Genomic DNA, 19,526 nt, shown 5'->3' with positions numbered 1-19,526 from the left:
TATCTTATCTCATAGTCGAACTCTTGGAGGAGTTCGGCCGATCTGGCTTTACGCCCTTGTAGATCCGGTTGGTCATTAAGCCACTTAATGCTTTCATGATCCAACAAGATCAAAAGTTTGGCACTGTACAAGTAGTGCCTCCATTTCTTCATTGCATGTACTATTGCATACAGCTCCCTCTCATAAACAGAATAATTCTGTTTTGCACGGTCTAATTTCTTGCTTTCAAAAGCAACTGGTGGACCTTCTTGTAATAAGACTGCGCCTATCGCCTTATCACTGGCATCGGCTTCAACCACGAATGGTTTATTGGGATCCACAATTAATAGTACTGGAGCTGTAGCAATAGCTACCCTAAGTTTTTAAAACCTTTCATTTTGGTCTGTTCCCCAATTAAAGCTATTTCCTTTCCCTTTAAGTTGGTCTGTCATTGGAACAGCTATTTTGGCATAATCTCGAATGAATCTACAATAAAATCCAGATAAACCTAGGAAGATCTGCAGCTCTTCCAGGTTCCTTGGAGATGGCCATTCAATAATTGCCCTTACTTTTTCTCAATCCATCTTGATTCCCTCTTTCGAGATAATATGTCCCAAATATTTGACCTCTTGTGCGAAGATTTCACATTTAGTTTTCTTCGCATAAAGGGAATGTGTTCTTAACAGTTGGAATACCAACTGTAAGTGTTTCAAACGTTCTTCTCTTGATTTACTAAAGATCAAGATATCATCCAAGAAGGCTACTACAAAATGTCCTAGATAGGGCCGTAACATACTATTCATCAGCTTCATAAAGGTAGCTGGTGCATTAGTAAGGCCAAAAGGCATCACCAAAAAATCATAATGCCCGTATCTAGTACGAATTGCTGTCTTAGGAACATCTTGTGCCTTAATTCTTACTTGGTGATAGCCTAATCTTAAATCTATCTTTGTGAAGAATTTTGCCCCTTGTAATTGATCAAAAAGATCTTTCATTCTGGGCATAGGAAATTTATTCTTCACCATTATTTTATTAAGTGCTCTATAATCAATACAAAGTCGCATAGAACCATCTTTTTTCTTTACTAATAAAATTGGCGAAGCCCAAGGTGAATTACTGGGTTGTATAAACCCTTTATCAAGGTAATCCTTAATTTGTCTTTCAACTTCTTGGTACTATGTTTCACTTAATTTATACGGTGGTTTAGAAATAGGGTGTGTATCCTTATTTGTGTCAATTGAGGGATTTATATCACCCCTATCTGGTGGAAGGCCACTTGGTAAATCAGAAGGAAATACATCTTTAAATTCATCTAACAAACTACTTAATTCATTATTTACATTCAACTCACAAACATAAGAAAATTATTGCTTTATATTATAGAAAGTAAAAGTGTTTTGTACAGGAAGAGACCATAACATATATACCTCACAAACTTCCTTCTTTATCAACTTCTGAACCTCAGTGGAACACAACAAAGGATTATCAGATACTTCATGTTCACCTTGAATCACAAAAGTCTTACCATCCCTTTCAAATTCCAATTTATTATGATCATAACTACGTTTTAAGGATGGTTCCAATCCCCATAGCCACTCCCTCCCTAAAGCAATATCAGCTCTTTCCATATTCATAATTTGGAAATCAAGTTTATCTTTATATCCTTGGATCTCAATTTTCAAATTGGATACCATTGTATCCCATATTTTATTATCTTGACCTTGCATCATATGAACAACATATTGACGCCCACTCTTTTGTTGGGGAAGTTTCAAATTTTTGACAAGTGTATAATTTATGAAATTGTGGGTAGCAGAGTCATCAATCATGACTCTAACCCTCTTTCCAGCTATCAATCCATGCACTCTAACTAAATCATGTGGCCCAAAGGTAGGCTGCCACATAGAAGTTGACATACAACACCTGTGTTGTACATCCTTGTGCAAGACCTCTAAATATTTATACCTTTCATGCCCCTTTAATTCTAGAGTCTGCACTACATGGATTTGTTTTTCTTTTCCCTTGCCCTTGTCCTTATCCTTTCCTTTGTCTTCCCCCTTTTTCCTTTGAGGACAATTCCAGGCAGCATGGTTAGGGGATAGACAATTGAAACACAGCTTTTCTTTTTTGGCCTTATCAAAGTCATCTGGACTTAACTTTGGCCTTACATACTGTTTCTTTTCAAAAGGTTGTTTCTTGCCCTTAAAAAATGGCATTTTCCTTTTAAATTTGCCTACAAATTTTGAGGTTTCCAATTCCTTAGACTTGGGCTCCGTATTAATGAGACTAGTGAGTGTACTTGGATGCGTACTATCTTCATTGATTAATGCAAATTTAATTGCCTCTTCCAGCGTCTTAGGTGAACTCCTTTTTACTTCCTTTTTACTGGCCTTATCTAGTTCCCTAATGAATCCTCTTGTCTTTTGAAATTCATCTATTCCTTCCAATTTGAGGATTATCTCACGATATTCCTCCAAATATGTCAACAGGGATCTTTCCTTTTGTCTGACATAATCCCAATCTTCCCAATTTCTTTCCATTTCATTTTCAAGAAGGAATTCTTTCAAAAAGACGGATTCAAATTGAGCCCAAATTTCAGGTATTTTATTTGCCTCCTTTAAAGTTCGCCACCATTTATACGCCTTTGGCCCAAAAGTCAAACTGGCCTCCAGCGCTTGGAGATGTGGTGGAGTATTTTTAAGTTTGTGTAAATCTTCCCATTTTTGGAGAAAATTAAAGATAGTGTCTTTATTTCTATCTTTTTCCTCCCCGTGAAACTAAGGGGGTTTCATATCTTTTAGAACTGGATTATCCCTCAACTTGTGGTGGGATTCCTTAGGATCTCGCATAGTCACATCTAAATCTTTCGATGAAGATGGGATATCCAAGGTTTCTATCTTATTTTTATCCCTTTCTAGTAATAAAGTTAATTGAGATTTTATTTCGGTGAGTGTTTGAGTTAAAAATTCCATTTGAACCCCCTGTGCCTGCACACGAGCAGTTAGATCATCAAATTGTTCTCGTGTGGCAAAGAATTCTTCCCACTGTTCTTCTTGCATCTCCGTTTCATGGGGATCTACCATAGGGTGGTCCCCAGAACTAGAACCTTCCATTACTCCCTCTTTCCCTTTTTCTGCCATTAATACACTGGAATTGGAAAGCAAAGATAAGAAATTTGCGTACAAAGTAAAGTACTTCCCTGGTTATAATGACAGGGCAACTGTTGCTGGTTTTATTAATAAGCCCGAAGAGTGAGGGATAATTTATCTCCCTGAACTGAGCCGGTTACGCTGGAAATAAAGCTTATTGGCAGAAACGGCTAGTAAGGCGGGGACTAAATATATCCCTTCTTAATGGTCACATGAACCATCAGTACGCCTTCTATGTATGAGGCAGGTCCGACTGACTTCGATCAGCTAGCGACGGGTTTGACTGTCGTTCTATTACTGAGCTCCGAAAACAGTCGTGTATGACGTGTGATGTATGGGGTACCGTCTCACGCTGTATGACTCCCTGTGGCCAATTATGACGGATGACAGGTGACGTGTCCATCTTCATGGCAGTCCCATGTAACATATGGAGTACCGTCAAGTCGCCTAACCCGTAACATATAGGATACCGTCAAATCGCCTTAGTCGCCTAACCCTCACGCTGTAAGACGCCAAAGAAGACCTTCGTGAACAACTGACGAAAACAGGACCCAACGGCTCTAGCAACTAAAGCACAACACGATGGCAGCTCTGATACCAATATTGAAGACGTGATGGCGATTCCAATGAAGAAACTGATATGATGAGGAGAACGGAAGCCCACACAGTCCGATTCTTAACAGGAGCACGAGAGATACGTTTTTTCCTCCCAGCCTTGCCTAGTTAATTGCTAGCAACTCCCATCGTGATCCAATTGCCAGCCGTCACTTCTTGGTGAGTCCTACTATTCCTGGACTCTCTTTAATTCTAGGCTCCCCTAAACCCCATTTGGGCGCCCAAGGCCCCCGGACGGTCATCCCTCGTGCCTGTTTCCCGTAACTTATCTTATTAATATAACATCTAGACTCTCCACATCTGTGTTGGCTGCCCCCGGCTGTCTACTGTATTTCCAGAACCGTACAGAGTATGGCACACTCTCTAGCTCATACCCTCTAAAGAAGGAATGCTAGTTTCTGAGTTCTAGGGATGTTTGAGACAGAGAGTAAGGGCAGTCAAACACCACAATAAGCAGTGGCCTGATGATCCTAACCTCATGCTGTATCATATGACAAGTTCTGCAACTTTGCCTATGTAAAATGATAAAATCTAACAAGACCAACAGTGTGAAGGGGGAGACACGCACATTTCTTCTATCTGATTCATTTGAGATTCCTATTTTTGGATAACCAGCACCTATTCAGAAGATAATTCAAATGGAAGGTAAATGGTACTCAAGATGCAGCAGAAAATGGAAGTGGAAACAGAGATTCTATGGAGACTTCTTTAAAAAATCCTGCATAGACTCCAGAAAACTCATGCATCGGAAAGTGACTTTGTTTGTCTACTAGCTGATGGTGGCTACCAGAACTTTGACTAGCACAAGTACATTCTTCCTCCCAACTCTTCATGACGTGAGTACCACTAGAATACTACAAACATTGCAGTCATGGTTTAAGCCTGACAGGTGGCAAAGGCTTGCATGAAACATGCCCTTCATAAGCGTCAACAAATGGACTGGAAATCTTGCACCATGGTCTTCTATAAACCTCTCAAAAGAATAGTTCAGGCATATGGTTAAAATCGTCCACTTTTTAAGGAGAACCTCCAAACTACAGCGTGATTCAGTAGATAAGCAAGAGGCTTCTTCTGCAATTGAGAGCCAAGTCCAGTTCTTTTCCAAAGAGGAGGAAAGATCAAGTGCATCTACCAAACACAACCACCCCTCACCCCCTCCAAAATAGAAAAAGCTTTAAAAACCCATTGTAAGATGTCATTGATCGGTCAGCTTGGAAGCACATGTATTGTCCTTCTAGGCATGGGAGTCATTCTAGCCCTCTTGGCCATTCACCACTTGTTTTGAGCATATGAAGCACACTAATATAAGCTTTATCTCCCTTTCTCAGTTGTCATGCTTCAACATGGTTCTAACATGGCAAAAAAAAGAGTTCCCAAGGTTTTGAAAGTCTTACCAAGTTGGAGCCCTTGGTGCATGAGCAGCAATAGATAATGCATAGACAGCCTCAATAAAGGACATCCCTTTTGGTAGTTAAAGAAAACCACTGAACCAAACAGAAATTGAGAGATGAATTGAAGAGAGTAACTGTCATACCATTATATCTATGAAACCCTAAAAAAGCCTTTTTATGCAGATGCTAAGTATTAAGTTTCTCCAGTTTATTCTTGAATTCCTCCAGGTCAAAAGACATTGTGTCAAAATTTCAAGTTTGTGGCACAGAGCAGTAATTTACTAAACAACAGAAACAAGGTTGCTGGAGTTGGTCTGATTGTCGCCTTGCTCTTGTTCGTCCAACTCATTTGGCCTTTCCTTCCTCTAGTTAGCCTCCCATTGGTTGGACCATGGGCTCTTGCTTGATAAGGCGAATCATTTTCCCTTGATGTCAGTTCAAGTGCAGTTCATCTAGACCGACAACACTGGTTGGCACAAGAGGAAAGGAAAGTTAGTGTATCCATGTGGGCACCAAAGATGGCTAACCTGATGACGAGGCATAAGTGGCAAATGGAAAATGCCCTAAACAAGAAGGTAGGGCAGTGCCCACGGAGTGTATGCCTGATATGGGAGCTGGACATGCAAAATCCAACAAGAAGCACCAAATTCGTTGCCAAAGAGGAAGAGGAGCCGGCCAAAGCAAGGCAGGCAGCATCAAACAGCTACACCAGGAGAAGTATTTAAACATCACAACCCTACACAAGGAGAAGTGTTTAAACAGCACAAAGAGAAGTATTAATATAGAAGGCAAAACACACACACACACACACACACACACAGAGAAAGAGAGAGAGGATAAGGACTAGGCAGGAGTTCCATAACAGGCAGCAGGTAAATACAGGAGCAGTAGTATGAGCTGAAATAGGGTAACACAGAAAAGAGCAGATGAACAGGCAAGGCGAGAACCCAGTGCACACTGTAAAGTGTACACTTTGAATCTACCTGCAAGTCTACCACACCAAAAGGTGCCAATGTGCTTTGACTCAAACTCCCAAGTCTAAGCCCTAACAATTGTTAGATATTTTCATTGGAGGAGAAACAATTAGAGCAATTCGACTACTACATTCATTCAATGAAACATTTTCTCCGGTAGAATCGTTTTCAATGAAACCATGAAAATTCTTTCAAAAGTTACATGTCACGTCCTTCATGCAGAAAGAAAGGCAAAAAGGCAAGGATACTATCATCTTCAATGTCATTGGCATCCTTTACACCAACTGTGTCCAAAAGAGCAAGTATGTTGTCTTCAAGCACTTGACTTATTTCAAGCTCATCTTGAATACACGTATGCATCCTTTGGATGTTTCTACCTGTTATGAGATGACAATTTTAGTATTAAAACGAAACTGACCTCCTTCACATGGAAGAACCTTGAACATTCATCAACAAACAAATAGAAGAAATACATATAAAGAATGCATCAACAAATGCAAGGCATGCATCAACAAATGCACCAAATGAACATATGAAAAAATAAACTCAAGCAAGAGACAGGCATTCTATAAGACACTAGGTCCTAAATGCAGAGCTCAAGAAAATTATAAGAGAACCCAAAAACGGAAATGATCCTCTGCAGCAGTAATAAGGATGTGTTGCAAAGCAAACACCGTCAACAATGTATCTACAATGTGCTCCAGCCCCATGCACTATCCAGCACACTCACGTACTTTATATACATAGAGCATATCCACTACCCCATCCAAATCAGCATCATGCTCAAATCCTCGAAAAGCTAGAAATGGCCAAATCACCCTCACCCTATGAGTACAATGAAGGCACAGAGAGAGAAAGAAAGAAAGAAAGAAAGATCTATTTGTGAGAGTGCACAACGGAAGAAGAAACACGAACACAGAGGGAGAGAGAGAGAGAGAGAGAAAGCAGAAAATGAAGGAAGAAAATCTGTACTGACTGTAATGAATGCTGAATACAAAACTGTGGACTGATCAGTCCTTGCATGAAGCCCGAAGCGTCAATGAGGGCACCAGATCAGGCTGGAGATAATGGCAGCACCAATGTCGGAGTGGGAACGGAGGAGAGTGTGCTGGAATCTGCAGAAGAAGTGAAGAAGATTGACAGGGGGGCAGCTGTAAATAGCCCCCCATCATCAAAACTGGCCGACCTGCCCCAAATATGGGCCGACTTGCCAAAAAGTAGCCGACCTGCCCAAATATGGGCCCCCACCTGCCCATAATATGGGCCAACTGCACACAAAACGAGCACAAGAAATGCTAGAGCTCCTCTGTCTCCTGCCACTCACAACCAGGAGATGACAGACTAGCAAAGAAAGAAGACAAGCTAACACCCCCTATCAAATCCTACGAGAGTCTGAAGACCTAACAACCACATGTGATGAAGCAAAGAAGCTTGAGGCAAAGGCTTCGTGAAGACATCAGTCGCATTGTCTGCCATGGGACAACAGGCCACCGCCAGCTCTGAATCCATGATCCGCTCCCGAACGTAGTGATATTGAACCTCAATGTGCTTCATATGGCATGAAACACCAGGTTCTTCGCAGGAGCAAGGGCACTCTGGTTGTCCACGCGCAGCTCCGTAGCTCCGAATTGTGAAAAGCCAATCTCCGCCAATATACGGGGGAGCCAAATTGCCTCCATAGCAGTCGAACATAAGCCCCGATACTCGACCTCACTAGAAGAAAGTGCCACAGTAGGTTGCTTCTTGCTACTCCAAGAGACAGCACCGGATCCAAGGGTGAAAGCATAGCTTGTACTGGATCATCTCGAATCCACATCACCTGCCCAAACAGAATCGCTCCATCCAGAAAGAGTGACGCCCTCTCCGTACATGATCCCATAGGATCGAGCCCCCCTAAAAATACCGAAGGACACGCAAGGCTGCCCTCCAATGATCCTAGGTAGGAGTCGTCATAAAACAAGACAACAATGCCACCACAAAAAAAACATCCACCCAAGTAAGAATAAGCCACATGAGAGAGCCAACAAGGCACCTGTAAGGGGTAGCATTTGTAAGGGAAACTCCATCTACCACAAGCTTGGACTCAGGATCCATGGGGCATGAAATAGGCCGACACTCGGCCATATGAAACTCCAAAAGAAGCTCAGAGATGTACCTGTGTTGTGAGATAAAGATGCCCTGTGCCATCTGATAAATCTCCAATCCAAGAAAGAAGTGAAGGATCCCTAGGTGCGTCATGTCAACTTCCTGCCAAGAAGAGACCGAGTATGATCCACCTTCTGAGTGTCACTCTTTGTAATGATAAGATCATCCACATACAAGATCAATAAAACACAAAGGTTACACGCAACCCGAAAGTAGAGGTTGGGGTCATGATCGAAGCGCTGAAAACCACTATGTAGAAAGAAGAGCTCAATCCTCTGATACCAAGCATGAGGAGCCTGCTTCAGGCCATAAAGGGCCTTCCGCAACCTGTAGACATGATCCTCCTTCCCCTACACAAGAAAACCTGGAGACTAGGAAACATAGATCTCCTCCTCAAGGACGCCATTCAGAAAAGCTGACTTAACGTCCATCTAGTAAACAGGCCAACAGTGGTGAGCTACAAGAGCCAAAATAACTCGAATGGTAGACATCCGAGCAATAGGAGCAAAAGTCTCAAAGTAATCCAATCCTGCCCATTGTGCAAAACCCTTGGCAACGAGCCTAGGTTTATGCTTGTTCAAGGAACCATCGACTAGATACTTAGTCTTAAAGACCCATTTCACACCTATCACCTTCCACTTCTTGGAACGCAGTACAAGCACCCAAGTGTGATTTCACTCAATGAAATCGAGCTTTGCCTGCATAGCCTGTCTCCAAACATCCTGTGCAAAAGCCTTTTTAACAGTGGAAGGCTCGGAATCCTGTAGAATCTGACATAAGAGCATAGTTCACACAAAGTAAACTATCCTACTGGGCCTGTAATCAGGCTGACCTACATGGACCTGTAGAAGGAGCAGGAAAGTGAGTAACACCTGAATCCCGCATGAGTCGGAGATACCACAAAGGAATCCTAAAAGACTCCTACTGCGAGGGAGACCGAGGAGCCTCCCAAACCTACAAAGCACCTGTCTGGGAAAGAGACTCCCCCTCACCAAGGGAAGGTAGATCCTCCTCATGTAAAGAAGGCTCCCTATCGGATGGCTGTGTATCCCTAGAAGACTCCTGAGGGGAGGCGGAAGGGGTGGAAGTACTCGAAGAAGGAGGAAGAGAAGGGGGAGGAACCGATGACAAAGAAGGGGTACTAAGAGGGAATCTAGAAGGAAAAGAAGGGAGAGAAGCTGGGGGAGGGTCAATCAATGACGAAGAATCACTTGGAAGAGAACCATCAATCGAATCCTCTGAGGCCGCAGCCCCATCGAAGATCACATCCCTGCTCACCTCAATTTTCCATGTCATCGGGTCATAGAACCGATATCCCTTCGTGGTCATGCTATAGCCCACGAAGATAAGCTGTCTCGACTTAGAGTCGAGCTTCGTCTTCCTCTTCTTCTTGTCCACATGGACAAAAGCATCACATCCAAAGATATGAAAGTGAGACACGGAAAGCTTCTTCCCAAAGAAAGCCTTATAAGGAGTCATATCCTACAATGCCGAAGTAGGAGAGCGATTGCGTATGTACACTGCCATAGCCACCACCTCACCCCAAAGGGTATGAGGAAGACTCCTATGCTCGGGCAATCTCCATCATGGTCCGATTCGCATGCTCCACCACAACATTCTCTGATGGTGTATTCGGATGGAAATACTCCAACCGAATATCGTGATCCCTGCAAAACTGAGAAAAGAGGTAAGAAGTGAACTCACCACCATGATCAGCTCGAACGCCACAAACTTTGGAAGTAGTTTGTCTCTCCACAAACACCTTCCACTCGCAAAAACGGGAGTACACCTCGTTCTTGTACTCCAAGAAGTAAGGCCACACATAACGACTAAAGTCGTCCACAATCAGCGTCAGATACTTGGCCTTCTCCCATAGGTCCGCAAAGGTCAGTGTGAACCAACTCGAGCGGTGAATAAGCCCGCCTATAAGCAACCTGTGGGTGAGGCTCCCTGTGTTGCTTGCCCCTCCAGCAGCCGGGGCATAAAGTGTTTTAAGATGAGGGAAATCTGAAAGTCCCTCCACCATCTTCCTCCGAGAAGCCTACCGAATCACATCAAGATGGAGATGCCCATAACGAGCATGCCAAAGCAGCCCAAGCTCGTGGAAAGCCCTCACAACTAAGGCTATGAGCTTGTAAAACCCACCCTCATGTGTACTTGTCCAAAGAGCATCACCTATAGAGGCATCCTCCACTGTAGCTGCATCTTGGGAAAAATTGACTCGGGTACCTAGCTGAGTAAGACCATGCACAGACAAGAGGTTAAAACCCAAATCAAGTACATAAAGAACTTTGGTGGAAGAAGACTACCTGTCTGAGAACATAGATAATGTCCCCACGTCTCGATCATGAACTGTAGAGTTGTCACCAAAGGTAACAGTGCCCCTCTTGAGCAAATGTCTTGAAGCCAATCCTTCCTGAAGGTCATGTGAGAAGACGCTCTGTTGTCCGCGAGTCAAGGCTTCTCCTCAATGGTAGAAGCTAGGGTGGTATCCTCCTCAACAAAGACATGCACAAAAGCAAACTTTGTCGTGGCGGGGGCGGCCTTCGAGTCCGTCTCCTTGGGCTTCAGATGAGGGTACTTTTGCCAACACTTCTCCTCAGGATGAGTACCCTTCCCACAATATGGGCACTTAGGCTTCTTCTCCTTCGCATCCTTCTTGTCCTCCTCCTCCTTGTCCTTAGCCTTCTCCTTCTGCAGCTGCTGCTTCTTCCCGCCACCGGTATCTACAGTAAAAGCCTTGGTGGAGCCAGAGCCACTGGCACCCACCTCTCTGAGACACTCATCATGCTCTAAGATAAGTGGGGAAAGCTCCTCCCATAAGAGTTTCTTGCGGGTCCTCAAGGTGGTGAGGCTGGTATAAAAGACATCGAACCGGGGTGATGGCAGTTGAGTCAAGAGAATCATCGCCATATCCTAGGAAGAGATCACCCGACCTAGAGAGGCAAGCTCACCTCTCATATCCTCCATCTTCGTGATGTGCTCCTTCATAGAAGAGGAATCATCAAGACTAAGCATCCACATTTTTTTCTCCAAAGAGATCTTGTGAGCAAACGTCTTATGCAGTTACAAAGACACAAGCTTCTTCCACACTTCCGCTGCAGTCTTCAACCAATGAACATGAACAAGAACAAAGTCATGAAGACTCATAAAGAGAAAGGAACGGGCTCGTGAGTTGAGCCAATCCCACAAGGCTGCACGGTCCATAGAGGCCCCATCAGAAGGATCCACCAGGGGACGATCGATGGGTGAAGAAACAAGCTCCCATAGGTCGAATGTGTCGAGGATGCACTCCACCTTGCACGACCAAAGGGAAAAGTTGAAACCGTCCAACTTGTCTTCCTTTGGAAAGGAAGGGAGTATGGGCACCTACATCGAGGGAATCAAGGAAGGCATACGGACATCTGAAGCAATCTTCGCCAATGAAACCTTCACAGTAGATGGAACCCTTTGAGATGCATGGACTGAAGAAGGACGGGTATGAGGAGACTCTCGTCATCGAAACTCCTGATAATCCCGTCTCCGCTCAAAGGAATGATGAGAAAGAAGCTCATCCTCTGAGTCATTAAAGCCTGAAAACTGGTAAGACATCTTCCGAATCTGCAAACACCAAAGAATCTGCAACAAACAGTCACAATGAAGCCACCAATGCCTGAAAGACACAGGAAGTGCTGTCGCCTGCCAGAAGAGGAGATGGATGATGTCGTCTGGCTGCCAGAGAAAGATGCCTCCACTCCAAATGCCAGAAAAGGCTGCGTTTGATACAAACGCAGGTTGTGGACACCTTGAAGACCATCGTCTAGCTCCATATGATGACGTCTCTACCCTTGATAATGAGGACGACTGCAAAACAGCTGTGTTTGATGCAAACACAAGCAAATGGCTCCAAGCAGACTATCACCTAGTCTTCCAAGGGCACTAAATACCAAACGCAAGTACAAAAGGCTGTGTTTCAGCCTTGGATGCACCGCTAGAAGCTGGAAGAGGTAGATGAAGGATGTAATTGATAGTAAGCCTCTGTGCTCTCAGTTAGGTGATGATACCATGTGGGAGCGTGCAACGGAAGAAGAAACACGAACACAGAGGGGGAGAGAGAGAGAGAGAGTAAAAAATGGGGAAGAAAATCTGCAATGACTGTAATGAATATTGAATACAAAACTGTGGACTGATCAGTCCCTATACGCAGCCTGAAGCGTCAGGAACCAGATCAGGCTAGAGATAATGGCAGCACCAATCTCGGAGTGGAAACGGAGGAGTGTGTGCTAGAATCTGCAAAAGAAGTGAAGAAGACTGACAGGGGGAGTAGCAATAAATAGTCCCCCCATCATCAAAACTGGCTGCATGTCCAAATATGGGCTGTCTGACCTGCCCATAATATGGGCCAACTGCACAAAACAAGCACAAGAAATGCCAGAGCTCCTCTGTCTCCTGCCAGATTCTGACAGGAGCTCACAACCAAGAGATGACAGACTGGCAAAGAAAGAAGACAGGCTAACACTATTAACGTCTCTAAAAGGCCAAAGTGACCTATGAGACCATAATTAATACAACTGGTATCATCATCTCTCATCAGAGAAGAAGAGATAAAATTTATGTGTAGGCCAAGATGGTAGATTGGAATGAGAAGTATGGAAACTAAAAAAGCCGAAAAAACTAAGATTAAAAAGATTAAAAAGATTAAAAATAGTGTAGAGTATCTTCCCCCCAGTCTATGGAATCCACCAAGACTCTGCAAACTACCTCTGACTAAGTCAGCGCGCCAATCTACCTTTGTAACAAGCAATCGTGATGCGAATGTGACGCATATGGGCACGCCTATGTTGCCAAGTAGGTACTCTAGGGCATCGTGCTCTACGTAACGCTGTAGCTCTGTCAACTGTGATGCCGCCTAATGCTGTATCTCGACAACGCCTATCAGTAGGAGATGTAGTGTCTAGGGTGGTAGCAACTAGGGGTTCAGCTACACTGAAGAAGTCTGTAACTACTCTCTGGAGAGGTGGATGACGCTCGGGTCACCTCCTATTCCGTAACAATAATGCTCTGCGTCACTAGAGCTCCAATAAGAAAAGGCCTAAACATCTTTGGTCCCCATAGTCCATCACTCGTCTTAGTGGTCCAAAGCCCTCCTTAAAGAGGCAATGATAGCAGCCTGGTATGTCATAGTATACAGTACATCTACAAATGTGGTGCTCCTCCGTTTTTGGCTCCCATCCACAAAGCTGGCACATCCTCTCATTGGCTGCAATATGGCTCCATTGATCTGTCTCAATCATCAGCTGATGCGATGAGGTTCGAATTTGACCAATAGCAACTCAAAGTCCATGGGAAAGTTGAGCATCCATGTATCTCAGCTTCACTATGAAACCATCATGAGAAAGCTGCAAGGAGTGACATTGGTATTGTGCCATTTTTGTGCCTAATGGGAAAGGGGCTTGGACTAAGTCCTTTCTGTCTCCACTCTAGTGATGTCTACTCTGATCACACAATTCAGCTCTGCACGACTAAGGCTCAAAGTAAGGCAGTCGAGGCTGTAATCGAACGGTGGCAGTCTATCTATGCTCATATGTGCATATGAACACTGTCTATCTCCCTTTGTTGCAAGCTGTCTTGAAGACTCCAGAGCTAGTCTAGGATATCGGTCTTTAGGAAGCTGCCATATCCTCTGGAGGAAAGTAATTGTTTGGAATAATGCCTCAACTACCATGGGTGTAGCGCCCAATTCTGCCCGGATAATGTCTTGTGATACTGAGGCTTTTGCCCTTATCATACGTGCTATCATCATGATCAGCAGTCTTTCCATGTGTTCCAGCCATCATAATGTTATGCTTCCGGTCCATCACAGTCCATAAGTGGCATCCCTCTAGTATGATAAAGGCTTGGGCCCCAAATGACTGCCCCATAGAGTAGTGTGGGCATAACTAAAGTGTCAAAAAGCCACAATTTAGTAGGAGGCTCTTGAAACTGTATGTGTGCACACTACCGCTCTAGAGTACCCAAAGCTACATATGCCCCTGCAAGCCTAGCCTCTGAAGTCTCCTTCCATGAAAATTGTGGCCCTTAGAAAGTGACCCCAAGATATACATATTGTCTAACCATTTCCACAAGCTGACCGTCATACATAAAGTGGTACTCTGAGCATGTCACCCAAGCTCCTGAGGTGTTAAAGACCATAATTTTAGTCTTTCCAAGATTAACCTTGAGACCTTTATCTTCACAGAACACATGCAATGCATTCAAATGACATTGTAGTCCCTCTAGTGAATTTGAGATAAGCACCATATCATCAACATATAACAAATTTGGCCCACCGTACTAGACACTAAGTCTGTTGTGCCTCCAAGCACTCGTACTCTCCTTGTCACAGTTTCCTACAATGCATAAATACACCACTGCATATCCTCTAGGACCCCAATGGCTCGCAACCTTTGCATGAGTCTTACACGTGGCGCAATATCAAAGGCTTTGCGGAGGTCCACAAAACAACAATAGATTTTTTGCCTCCGTGATCGTCACTTCTCAATCAAGGCCCTTAGCGTGAATATATGGTCTAGCGTATTGTATTCGTGGCGGAAGCTTGCTTGTCCCAGTAGACCATAGTTTCTTTGTTTCAGCCCACCAACTCAACTCATGCTCCACAATAGAGGCATATATCTTTGCTAGCATATGGCCAATCATAATAATGCGGTAGTTGTTTTAGCAACCAATGGATCTCCACTCTTAAAAATCAGCACTATTGTGTAGTCACACCAACTTACTAGAAACCCCTCACATACGGCTCTAGTGTAGAGATTCGCCAAGATAGGGGCCAGTGCATAACATGCATGTGCAAAATGCTCTGCCACAAGGCCATCTTAATCATGTGCTCTCCCATTCTTCAACCTCCAAATGGAATATCTCACTATCTTTTCCGTAAAGAGACCAAACTGTGTTGGCCTAGAGTTTGATGGACAAGGTATCAACTCTTGTGATGGAACATCATATAGTGTCCTAACATGTTCATGCCATACCATAAGTGATGTCAATTGAATTGGGGGTTGTCTCCCGTGAAATTTCCTCCATGCCTTCTTGTTGTCCCTGCTCAAAAAGAGCTGATACATCTCTGACTCTAGTTTGGCTAAATAATCTCTCTTCTTTTTCCACACAAGATGACGAAAGACATTCTTGCCTGCTTATGTGTGTATGTCTCTAGTGTAATATCCATTTGTAGGTAAGCCCTAGTCTATCTGTACTCATCATCATACCAAGCATTTTGAGAAACAGTACTACTGCGTTTTGCAGTAGAGTCCATCTTACATGGGAATGCCTCTGAAGCTGCAATATGTAAAACCTTCACTAGAGATTTAGTGTCCTCTTCCAGTGGTTCATTTTGGTCTAGTTGACTTAAGCCATCTCGTACTGCATCACTATAGATATGCAATGTTTGCTCTAAAAATTCATAATACGAGAATGTGTGTGATTGTGTACATGTTTCTTGTCTTTGACTAAACACTAGAGTAAATTTTAGGATCACATGGTTGGCCACTATGCTAATCGGCTTATTAGATATCTAAAAATACTTAATTTTTGGAATTAATGGTTGCGAGCCCATTACATAGTCCACTACACTCACCTCTTTTTTACTATTCCAACAAGTGAAAGCATCCACTCCCGGCCACCTTAATAGCCCATTGAATATAGCCAATCCGTGAGCACTTTCCAAAGCTCACAATTGGGATCCATATGTTGTCACCTCCTTATCTTGAGATGTCCTAACTAGTTCATCCAATGCCAATTCCTTAAACATTTCATGTTCAGTATCATAAAAGGTGGACTGCTCACTTCCTGTTTGGGTATAAAATTCTCCCGCTAGTAGTATGTCCCCAATACTTGCATATCTCATAGTACCTTCATGTAGTACATCAAATGGCGATTCCTTCCCAGGAGCAAATGTTGAAGAGGCAGGTGGAAAGTAACATACCGCAACATATAGATCGGGTGCCCTATCCTCAGCCTTACCCACATATATCTAGCATGCACATCTTGTGACACCACATGAATCATATCTTGGAGGCTCTCACGATAAAGAAAAGTCACCCCTCCTAACCCCCTAGTTCCTCCTGGTCTACGAGGTTAAGGTTTGTATATGCTCTCCCATTTGTATCCCACAACATCCAGTAATCTAGAATTTGTATACTAATATGTCTCTGTATACATAGCCATGTCTATCCCATGAAAAGTATCCTCAAAATAACATGTATCAAGTCTCATTCAACCATTACAATTCCAAAGGGACATCTTTAACATCTCATAGGCCTCATACCGTCATTGTGATTTCCGTTCCGCTATGATTACTATGCCATCTCTATACACAGCATACTTGCCTTCTTTACATGCCTCCAACACTTTTGGCATGCTAGCCCTTCTGTGCTCTAATTGTGCGGGTGTGAGATCCTCATCGAGGTAAAACTTTTCACCCTTCAAAGCCTTTCTTTCTTATAAGAAGACCCTTTTGCTATCCATGTCCCCAAATTTCAGAATGAGGATCCGACCTCTTTTGTCATTTGGGTCACCTATCCTCCAAGCATCCATAATGCATGTCTCGTCTGCACCCATCTTAGCACAAAGTGTTTTAGTATCCTCTTGGCGGTTTCTTTTTTTAGCCCACCCCACCACACGTACACACAATGCATAGAGTTTCCTCTTTGCTTCCTCCTCTAGTGTTGCATTCATCATTTCTACTTTGTTTTGAGGCATCCCTTTGTTTCTTCTGACTACCTCAATCCATTATGCATTTTCATTCACTATTGCTGAACATTTTCTACTTTCTTTTGAGCTCCCTCTACCAAATTCACCCATGTGGTGCATTTGGCATTGTTGTTTGTGCATCCATCATTGACTTGTATGTCACTAATTCATTCTTACATGACTCTAATTGCCTTTTGAGTTCAGCAATCTCCATGTCCTTGATTGCTATGTGTGCATTTGTATCAAATTTCAATGCATCCATATCTACTTTCCAAGCATCCCTTATCTTGTTCAAGTTGTCTATCATGTCCATTTGCAAGTCAGCCTTGATTTCTTTATATTTTGCATCATCCCAACTGTTAGAACATGTTTTCCTATTTGCTTCTACAACATCACTTAGTTCTTTCCTGAATGTCTCTTGCAATTTTTCATACACATCTTTTTGCTTTGTATCCATGTCATTCATAACTTTTTGTTGCATGTTGCAAGTTTGCATCCATTTTAACGTTCAATTCCTTTCCCCATGTTTCAAGCATTGCATTCATGTCATTTGTCACCTTGTCAATCATTGGCATACATATTGCTGCAATCTCAACTCTTATGAGGGCTTTCATGTCATCCAGACCATTTGCTGCAATCAGCCTTTGCATCTTTGCCCATCGCTTGGCACTTGTGGAGGTGACATTTTCACGAGCTCTCCTTCTATTTTGTCTATAGTAGAACTTTTCATCCTTAGTGGGGGTCTTGTACCGCCCTTCTGATGCAGTGCCTCCTGTGGTTGGCCCAATTGGTTGTGTATCAAGTCCAGTCTCATGTCCACTGGTTTCTTTATCAGTAATCTCTGCCATCTCGCAGTCTAGGACAGCCACTCACTGTGCTTGTATTGACCCTGCAAACACTCCTAAACAACTGCCAATACCTCTGCAGCTTTCAGGGCAGCCACAGTCTCCCTGTGCAGAGACGTAACTCTGCAAGACAGTGGCTGCCTCTCTGCACAGAGACGTGACCCAGCGTCCCATTGTCACCACGCATTTGCGTCGACCAGCATCATGCCATTGTCAGTTCAGACCAGCGAGCTCATTCGTCAGTCAGTTCAGACCAGAAAGGGAGAGAGAGACCAGCCAGCTCATTCGTCAGCTCAGACCAGCAAGCGTATTCGTCAGGGCATTCGTCGAACCAGCCATTCATCAGAGCATTCGTCAGCAGACCAGAGAGAGAGAGAGATTCGTCAGGCCAGCCATTCGTCAGCAGACCACAGAGAGAGATTCGTCAGCCATCGTCAGAGCCATTCGTGAGAGAGAGAGAGAGAGAGACAGAGAGAGACAGAGAAAGAGAGAGACTTGCCTCCCTGGCTGCGATCTCAGCCTGACTTCTTGCGCCTGTCTTGGCCTGACCTGTACATGCGCTGCCCTGCAGTAGTCTCGCAGTGTGCCACAGAACCAGGGAGAGAGGGAGCGCCTATTCGTTGCCACTGTGCCCACAGGCCTGTGCGCTGGTCTCTTGACTCCACCGACCTGATCTGCACCCTGCTTGGAGAGAGAGAGAGAGAGAGAGAGAGGTAGGTATATCAACGTCTTGTGGAGACCCAAGATGACCTATACAGCAAAATAAAGTACATGAATCTTCATTGTACATTGCACTTTGGGTTCCAAGAACTTAGAAGTCATAATCGATTGGAAACTTAAAGAAGACAAAACAAAAGTATACTTTAAGATCATCTATGAGATTCTAGGAGTAGTTTTGCACTTTTATTTTTGAGTATTATGTTATGGTTATGCTGGCTAGAAATTTTCAATAAGTCTTTGGTAATAGCATGGTTTAAGCAATAGCGGCCAATGTTGTCTTACTAATGCCTTACGAAAATTCCCGTGCACTATCTTTTGCTTTTGGCACATTGCACTACTTTTGGGGGGACAATTGCAAGCATTTCAAGGAGGAGGTTTGTCCCAGGGATGTGTATTTTTTATGCTCTACTTAGCATTTGGCTTAGGTATTAATCAAATGTGCGTATGTGAGGTGCACATGTGATGTACAAGTCAATTAAGTCACAACGATGGGCCAAGGACCCTAAGTTTGAAATGGGTGTCAAAGGCAAAAGTCCAAATAACTTGTATTGTTCAAGTACTAGTGGGTGTCTGGGGTCAATTTTGACCTTGGGCATTTAATTAGTCAATAGATGTCAATGGTGACATTAGAAACTAGGCATTTATTAATTACTGCTAGTTCAAGAACCAGTAAATGCACAAAACCACTTGGGGGTTGAAATGGCCTAGCTAATTTAATTGTGGATGGGCACTACCAATTTTTTGGGCAGGGACAAAGGGTTGAATAAATTTTCAGAATTATTAATTCTGAAAATTTTCTATACTTATTTGCTACTATCTCTTGTTCTTCTTAAGATCTTTGTATAGCTCGTCTCACTTGAGCCAAAGTTGTATCCATATCATGCACAAACTCATCAACATGAATATCTTTTTGTTTTGAGTGTAAAAAGTACAAGTGGTTTTCTATACATGATCTCAAAGGGTGCTTTACTTATCAAAGTATAA

The 19,526-nt window shown here is 43.4% G+C and overlaps 1 protein-coding gene across 5 annotated transcripts in view; it reads right to left on the bottom strand.

The window, feature by feature from the left end:
* The window catches only part of SNI1 (negative regulator of systemic acquired resistance (SNI1)), a 51,402-nt gene extending 32,826 nt beyond the window's left edge, over positions 1–18,576 (bottom strand). For 2 of the 5 annotated variants that reach the window (XR_015690510.1, XM_087675700.1), the window contains exons 1-3: positions 18,318–18,575; positions 6,357–6,481; positions 5,138–5,204 (exon numbers count right to left, since the gene is read on the bottom strand). Coding sequence is in view for 2 of the 5 variants with exons in the window: in XM_087675700.1 (XP_087531826.1) it covers positions 5,138–5,204; positions 6,357–6,468 (179 nt within the window). In the remaining 3 variants the exon portion in view is untranslated. Of the gene's footprint in view, positions 1–5,137; positions 5,205–6,356; positions 6,482–18,317 lie in introns of those variants that run through there. The other 3 variants (XM_087675702.1, XM_087675704.1, XM_087675705.1) reach the window with 3 other exon arrangements.
* Positions 18,577–19,526: the final 950 nt, after the last annotated feature.

The sequence above is a fragment of the Lygodium microphyllum genome, chromosome 4 (assembly GCF_053477565.2).
Source record: "Lygodium microphyllum isolate KBCC chromosome 4, Lygodium_microphyllum_v1.1.10, whole genome shotgun sequence".
NCBI lineage: Eukaryota > Viridiplantae > Streptophyta > Polypodiopsida > Schizaeales > Lygodiaceae > Lygodium > Lygodium microphyllum.
Note: the sequence above shows the minus strand (reverse complement) of the source record. Positions and strands in the feature narration are given on the sequence as shown.